Source organism: Cloeon dipterum, chromosome 4, assembly GCF_949628265.1.
Source record: "Cloeon dipterum chromosome 4, ieCloDipt1.1, whole genome shotgun sequence".
NCBI lineage: Eukaryota > Metazoa > Arthropoda > Insecta > Ephemeroptera > Baetidae > Cloeon > Cloeon dipterum.
Genome location: NC_088789.1, coordinates 28,663,767 through 28,671,956, shown reverse-complemented (window position 1 = coordinate 28,671,956; position 8,190 = coordinate 28,663,767). Strand labels below are relative to the sequence as shown.

The 8,190-nt window shown below is 37.2% G+C and overlaps 1 protein-coding gene and 1 long non-coding RNA gene across 2 annotated transcripts; both read right to left on the bottom strand.

The window, feature by feature from the left end:
* Positions 1-1,051: 1,051 nt before the first annotated feature.
* On the bottom strand, positions 1,052-4,941 carry LOC135944357 (uncharacterized). The gene is made up of 2 exons (XR_010575321.1): positions 4,788-4,941; positions 1,052-1,881 (listed from the first exon to the last, which is right to left on the bottom strand). It is a non-coding gene; the product is annotated as an uncharacterized LOC135944357 (long non-coding RNA).
* An 819-nt stretch (positions 4,942-5,760) lies between these two features.
* Positions 5,761-7,904, bottom strand: LOC135943691 (uncharacterized). Its single transcript, XM_065490354.1, has 4 exons — positions 7,730-7,904; positions 7,423-7,662; positions 5,850-6,058; positions 5,761-5,772 (listed from the first exon to the last, which is right to left on the bottom strand). The coding sequence occupies exons 1-4, from the start codon at positions 7,761-7,763 to the stop codon at positions 5,761-5,763; spliced, it is 495 nt and encodes a 164-aa protein (XP_065346426.1). The 5' UTR covers positions 7,764-7,904.
* Positions 7,905-8,190: the final 286 nt, after the last annotated feature.

The window sequence follows — 8,190 nt, the reverse complement described above, 5'->3', positions numbered from 1 at the left end:
TTTGAAAACCGGTTACAATTTGATCCACCGGCGCCATCACAATCGATAGCATCCCAACGAAATCGTGCGCGCACGAAGCGTGGTCTAACATGTTGCAATCATGAGAGCGCGTCTGGTATGCGTGGGGTGCGAATGCTGGATTGGATAGCACAGCATTATTTATAACAAGCCAGAGATGAATTTTGTTGCTCGCTTCCTGGCTTTTACACAGATCCTCTTTGAGAATCGGTCACTCTTTGAGCCTTAAATTATTAAAATCTGACGGGGGACCGGTACAATTGAAATGCAGTTGCAGATTGATATATTTAGCAGTATTCATGCCTTTTTATAATTTTTGTATTCGCCACCTGCCTCTGCTCGCTTTAGTTTGTCTCATGCCAAAAATGGAATAATATCTTTTCAACCCTCAATTCTATTTTAAATTTAATTAAAAAATATATATAACGGTCGTCCTTGTTTCGCAGCCGCGCCTTGGGGCAGGTCGGTAAGACTGTCTTGACTAGCCATGCAAACGGTCTTGACCCTGACAGTCTCGTAGCTGACTAAATGAGCTGACGAGAGGAGAGAAAAAAAGCAGCTTCGGCAGAGAATGAGAATGAGAGTGTGGTTGCGGCTGCCAAGCCGCACGCGCCAGGCGACCCATAACTTTTGAATTTATTTTTAGATGCTGAATAAAGAGAATTAAACCGCGGCCTTTCTGGCTGTCAAAATGTGAGCTTCTTGAAACACGATCCAAATTGTTTTTTACGTTGGGTCTATCGGTTAAAACAAACGTCAAGAATGCGCAAAACATAATAAATGCAAACAATATTTTTTAATAGGATTTGCAATATTCAAAAAAGACATTTTACTACAGAAAAAATTCAAATTTTCTCAAAAATTTTATCCTCTCGTCGAAATCTATCCTACAGCGTATGAAGCCTGCTAAGAAAACTATTTTTTGTGAAATAAAATGGGATATCGAGCACGGAGACAGCTAAAAATCATGCTCATTCGGTCACTTTTGGTTTCAAATGAATCTTAAAATAATGGACATTCAAGAGCGCATATATTCAGATTCAAGTTTAGTTTTATTGTGTATCAGCTTTTTTACGATTTAAACTTAAAAGTGAACAAATATCAACGTATATTCTCCTAAAGCATGTGTAGCTTTTATTCCAATTAAATTCATTTTCAACCTCAATACCGCTTTTGTCTTAATGATTATGACCACACAATCCCTTGATTTACAGCTAGAATAATGACCCCCATGCACAACCTCAAGGGTATGCAGTGCAGAGATATCTTAATCCTCCCATAATAGGTTTTCTAGTTTATTGAGATTGACACGTAGCCTGGTTGCCTGGATTCAGGTGGCACCAGGGTAGTTCCACCGGAGTTTAGCAGTAATTTGCTTAAGTTTTACTAATTCTTTTTTAATTTATTTGTTTCAGAGTGCACTATCCTATTTATTTCTCCCAAGGATTTAGCAAAAAAATGACATAATTTAGATGATTTAATTAAAAATATATACGTTTGATCTCTCAATAATGCGATTCAGCTTTTATTATATCCATCAAATAATTTATAAATGAAATTACGATTGTTCATATAGACCTTTAGAGACTTGTCGCAGCATAATATGCAATTTCTACAAATTAAAATGACAATTTATTTTTTACGAGAACATTTTTTCACATATTTCATTCAACAGAGAGGTTGAGTTCAGATCAACATTACTAACCATGTATAACTTTTGGTGGGATCATTGTTTACTAATATAATACAAACACGCTGATGTGTGAAAAAACTATTTGTAAGACCTCAGTTTTCGAGGAGCATCTTCAGAAGATTGGAATGAAGGACCTGCAACATCTCTCTCTTTCCGCGCTAAGACAGGACCTGAAAATTTAAAAAAATTATTTTCCATCGAAACGCTTCACACCGTTGCAGTGCAAAGAACATTAAAAATTCCATGAAGTGGCGCATGCTGACGGCTTTACGGTGACGCGCAATGCCTTTACGGTGATGCGTGACGCCCTCCCAATGACAACCACCGCGTGACGCGTGACGCCCTCCCCGTGACGCGTGATGCCCTCCCCGTGACGCCTTTCTCATTGTCCCGGCTGTTTTAAAATACAATTTTGACCAACCCGGTTTTAACAGGTTTTGAGGCAGCTAAATTGGCAAAAATCTTCTTCAATTCTTTTACTTACTTCAACCAAAATTTAAAAAGTAAGAATTTTAAACACGCATTTCAAATTTTAACGCCTCTTTCTATTTGAGCTCGATAAATGCCTAAATATTCAATTAATTTAACAAATAATGCCAATTTCAGCCGTGCAAAATTCCATGTAACGTATGTTATGTATTAAAATCACTCTAGTTTTCTTATTTATATGTCAACATGTACATAATATGAGCTTATTAATCTCGAAATGTAAATGGCATCGCGTCTTATGGTGCCGTAAAAATTGTGCATAGCTCAACAACCAAGCGCGATTTTCTTTGTCGCAAGAAAAGGGCAACAACGACAATTCGACACTGAAAATTAAGGTGTTTGTTGAGCTATGCGCAATTTTAACGGCACCAAGACGTGTTTCATTAAGTGAATTTTCTACTTTTTAAAGAGTAAACCGCATGCACTTTGACAATAATTAATTATTTTTGCTCTTGCTTAATTAAAATGTTTACAATTGTATGTTTCAGATTGAAAATTTGTGAAACGACAACTTTAATTGGCCTTGCCGCCCACGCCTCAGCCGTCTGGAAGAAAGCTGATTGAGGTTGCTGAACACTGATCTGTTTTGGAGCGAATCCCTTGGATCAAAGGCTTCAAAATTTCTGGCAGGTATGTAATATGTGTATAATTTCTAACGTTTTCATGTCAGTGTTCTATTTGTCTATGAACTTAAACATTTTGCATTGCCATATTTACACCTATTATGTTAAATCCAATAATATAACATTGTGTGCATTTCCATTTTCGCGAGCGACAACATACTTTTATTCGCAATTTACTTAATAATATATTTTTTAATTATATTTCCTGTGTAAGTAACAAAGTAATGTTATTTTGTCGATCACTTAAAGTCCTGTCATTGCCTTGACATTGTTGAAATCCCGTATTTTTTATTCTTACATTTATTTAGCTTGTCTGGAATTCTAAAGGATCTAAATCCTATTATTGATAGTTTGAATTGTAATTAATGTTTATTTAAAGATTACATTATTTAGATTAAGGTGCAAAATAAAGTCACTAAAAAACCCCTAAATTAAAATACGAGTGCAAAATTTGTTAAATTAGACTAAAATTTATCTTACAAACCAATTAATTTTTATAGTATATCAACTCATTAATAGATAATTGACAGCTGAATTTTTGGTCTGTTTTAGAGTGGGCCCAAGATGAAGAGGAGGAAGAAGTAGAAGCAGCTAATGAAGAAAGCAGCTGATGAGGAAGAATAAGATCAAGAAGAGTACGGAGCCACGTGAGACAATTTTGTATTCGACTGAATCGTCTTCGTTATTGTGCCGACTGCTTCTGCTGCTCGTCGGAAGGCTCGGTTCGCACTCGAAAGGGGGTTCCAACCCCGCGCTCCCCCCTCGCAGGGAGGGTGGTGGTTGTGGTCATGGTTGTAAGGTCAAACTCTCCCCTTCCCCTAGATGACCTAAACCACAACCACCATTCTCCCTGTGAGGGTGAGAGCGTGTGACAGAGCCAGAATGGAAACCCCTCAAGTACGAACCGAGCCCGCCGACGAGCCAGCCGTGAGCAGCAGAAACTGTTTAAATTTTATATTTATTAACATGCCAACCATTTTGACTTTATGAAAACATTTAATGTCGTACTTGCATTGTAATTTTAATGTTTTCATTTTGAATATTATTTTCTGCATATTTATTCAGTCATCAAATTAATATATTTTTGAACAAAATTTATCAATCAAGAGTTAGAAACTTTAGTATAGTAAAGATTACATTGTATTAAACTAGTTTTTTAAGGATTGTTCTTTTGCAAAGGTCTGCTTGTTCATTTCTTTACTTAAAAGATATTGTGCCGACTGCCTCGCTGCTCGCGGCTAGCTCGTCGAAGAGCTCGGTTCGTGTTCGAGAGGGGGTTCAGACCTGGCTCTCGCGCTCTCACCCTCGCAGGGATGGTGGTGGTTGTGGTTTCGGTCGTTTATGGGGGATTTTGATCGAGGTAAAAGTCAAAATACCGCCTAATTGAAAATTACCCTTAATACTCTCGCGAAAATTCACCCTTAACTGTTAATTCCGCGAAGGGGGAATCAAAATTGAGGTCAAACTCTCCCTTAGAAGACCGAAATCACAACCACCACCCTCCCTGCAAGGGTGAGAGTGCGAGAGCCAGGTCCAAACCCCCTCTCGAATGCGAACCGAGTCCTTCGACGAGCTAGCCGCGAGCAGTAGAACAAATATATGCGAATATTAATTGTTATTGTATTTGTAAAATGGTCATTATTTGCTGAAAATAAATATATTTAATGCAAAATTAAAGCCTAGTTTCAACTCGTTCCAAACCCGTGTCGACACGTGACTCGTTCCCAAAACACGTGATTTTATACGAGACTTCACACGTGTCTATCTCGTGGTAGACACGTGTTTCAAGACACGTGAACTCGTGGCAAAAACCACGAGTTTTTCACGTGGTAGACACGTGATTTTTCTCGTAGGTATCGTTTCGTCTGGTTTAAACCACCCTAGCAAAAATTTTGCTTATTAAAATAGCGAACATATGGTATTCCCATGACAAATATATATATTTTTTATCTGCGGTAGCTTACCAGTTGCTCCAGTGGCTTCCTCCTTGTTGCTGACGACAGTCTTTCGACCACCGCCTTCCTTGGGTTGAGCGGCTACCTCCTTGCTGGCGAGTTTCGTCATTTTGTCGGGCAGCTTCGAGCGACTGTTCGTTTGGTCAGAAACACCTCCTTTCTTCTTTCCTGAAAGATTTTATTTTTAATCCATTGTCATGACGCGCGGCGCAACGCCTTTACGGTGACGCGTGACGCCCTTCCCGTGACGCGTGACGCCTTTCTCGTTGTTCCGGCTGTTTTAAAATACAATTTTGACGAACCTGGTTTTAACAGGTTTGAGGCAGAAAAATTGGAAGAAAAAATAAAAATTGCTAATTTTAGAATAAAAACTTTTAAAATTTTTAAGAAATTATCTTTTCATGAAACACTTCTACGCGCAGAAAATTTTTATCTTCAACAACGCATCAACGTTGTTTGAAAAAAATACTTTAAGAACGGGGTTATAATCGGAAGAGAAAAAAAATATTGCTAATAAAAGTATTAAAACTTATAAAATATTTAAGAAAAACACTTCATGACACATTAACCGATTTGAAAATTTTGATTCCCATGACAAAAATATATATTTTTTAATCTGCGGTAGCTTACCGGTCGCTCCAGTGGCTTCCTCCTTGTTGCTGACGACAGTCTTTCGACCTCCTACTTCCTTGAGTTGACCGGCTACCTCCTTCTTGCTGGCGAGTGTCGTCATTGTATCAGGCAGCTTCCTCTCACTCTCGTCGGGCCAAGGGAACTCTAAAATTACATGAATACATTTTAATTTAATAATCTATAAATTTCGATAAAATAATATTTATCGCTTTCTATTATTCTCAGATTACAACGCTTCACTTTCTTTGATACCTATTTTAATATATAAATAAAACATCATATTAAATTTACCCTCCAGCTTCTCCAATCCGTTCCACAGATCACATCCTAAAAAAAATTTAACCTTTCATTACAGCACATACTTGATTTTGATGCATTACCATATATTAGCATTGCGCTTGATCGCTTTTTGTCAAGTCGCAAAATGCTATCGATGACAAAGTGTTCTAAAATGGCTGTCTCATCAATTCCAGTCTGGGCAGGCGCCACACCAGCTTCTGTTTTTTCCACACTTATGTTGGGAGGACTCTTGAACTCATTACTATTAGTCTTCAGAATTATCTGAGTCAAGGCCATTTTTTGGACAGATGTCAATTCGTATTTGGCGACCATGGCAAGATCTTCACATGTGTTGAACCAACCATTTTCTGCAAGTGTGTTGATCATTAAAAATTATTATTAATAAATATTTATTAAATAAATAACACCATTTGTGTTTCATTCCTGGATTTGCGTCATAACAAAATTTCTTATATATGAAGAAATCATAAAACATAAAATTAAAGTATATATATATATATATATATATATATATATATATATATATATATATATATATCGCGGCTAGCTCGTCGAAGGACTCGGTTCGCATTCGAGAGGGGGTTTGGACCTGGCTCTCGCACTCTCACCCTTGCAGGGAGGGTGGTGGTTGTGATTTCGGTCTTCTAAGGGAGAGTTTGACCTCAATTTTGATTCCCCCTTCGCGGAATTAACAGTTAAGGGTGAATTTTCGCGAGAGTATTAAGGGTAATTTTCAATTAGGCGGTATTTTGACTTTTACCTCGATCAAAATCCCCCATAAACGACCGAAACCACAACCACCACCATCCCTGCGAGGGTGAGAGCGCGAGAGCCAGGTCTGAACCCCCTCTCGAACACGAACCGAGCTCTTCGACGAGCTAGCCGCGAGCAGCGAGGCAGTCGGCACAATATCTTTTAAGTAAAGAAATGAACAAGCAGACCTTTGCAAAAGAACAATCCTTAAAAAACTAGTTTAATACAATGTAATCTTTACTATACTAAAGTTTCTAACTCTTGATTGATAAATTTTGTTCAAAAATATATTAATTTGATGACTGAATAAATATGCAGAAAATAATATTCAAAATGAAAACATTAAAATTACAATGCAAGTACGACATTAAATGTTTTCATAAAGTCAAAATGGTTGGCATGTTAATAAATATAAAATTTAAACAGTTTCTGCTGCTCACGGCTGGCTCGTCGGCGGGCTCGGTTCGTACTTGAGGGGTTTCCATATATATATATATATATATTATTATTTATTTGAAGCTTATATATATATATATATATATATATATATATATATATATATATATATATATATATATAAGCTTCAAATAAATAAAATATTTGTTTTTAAATTTGAAATTTAGAAAATATGCCTCAAAGTTTTCCTATGAAAAATGCGAACTTACAATTAGAAGAAAATTGCATAGTGATCGAAATTTTATTTTTAAGAAGGTTTTTATCTTAAAAAATGAATAAGAAATTTTATTTTTTCGTAATTTTTGCAACTCCAAATCTCGGATTCTAACCATCAGAATTTAAAAAAAACTACCACCATTGATCTCCCCTGACCAGCTAAAAAGTTAAAGGGTGCTTACCCTCTACCCCTCGTAAAAAGAAAAAGATTTATAATAATGGTTTATTGTATTAATTTACTACTTGTATATATATAAACCTTCAGTGTTCGAATCCGCTCAATTACCTAATATATAGTCGATGGCAGCCTGGATCTCGGCATCCTTAGCAAGGATCTCAACCTGATTACGCTCTTTTTGAAGTATCTTTGAGACAGGAAGTGCGATTCGCTCCCACTCAACAACGCTGCTATCTAAAACCTTCGTCATTCCATTGGCACCGTATCGGAAACAAATCCGAGCAAATGTTAAAGCAGTGGCCATCTTTTCCTTGATTTGTTGACTTTCCGCGGTCACCTTCGGCGGTTCTGAAATGATTTATACATATTTATTTTAACGTAAACACACCTGTTAAGTCTAGACTTAATCAATTACCTTGAAAGAGTTGCTTCCATTCGGCTTCGGCCATTTCGACTCACAGTCAATAAATGTATTGGGGGTGCTAAAGCTGTGGGTGAGCGCTACAATCCTTTGGTGTGCTTTGTGTTTTGGTAATTGTTCGTTCGTTCCAACGTGCGATCCACGTTGTGCGTTCAACTGCCACCTCGTGTTTCTTTGGACAACTACGTGAACGTAAGTTGCGTTAAAAGCCGACTTTCATGGAGTTTCATTGCCCGCTTCCCGCGCAGCGCAAGAATTTACCCTTCCACTTCACAAACATAGTAAACAAACAAACCCACGTCTGCTCATGCTCATGTCTGCTAGCAAAAATCGCAAAAATAAGCTTTTGACTGTTGCAATTTATTTTAAATGGCTTTTGAGTAAACGAGGAGATTGTTATGACACAGACAGAATGCTAAAATGCATCAATAAGGTGACAGATTATTTGTAAAAAT

Bases quoted from the DNA above. Each gene is read 5' to 3' on its own strand.
- LOC135943691 (XM_065490354.1), bottom strand. From the start codon at position 7,763: ATGGCCGAAGCCGAATGGAAGCAACTCTTTCAAG. The intron at 7,663-7,729 runs GTAATTGATTAA...AAATCATTTCAG, and splicing joins ATGGAAGCAACTCTTTCAAG to AACCGCCGAAGGTGACCGCG. The intron at 6,059-7,422 runs GTAATTGAGCGG...ACACACTTGCAG, and splicing joins TGCCATCGACTATATATTAG to AAAATGGTTGGTTCAACACA.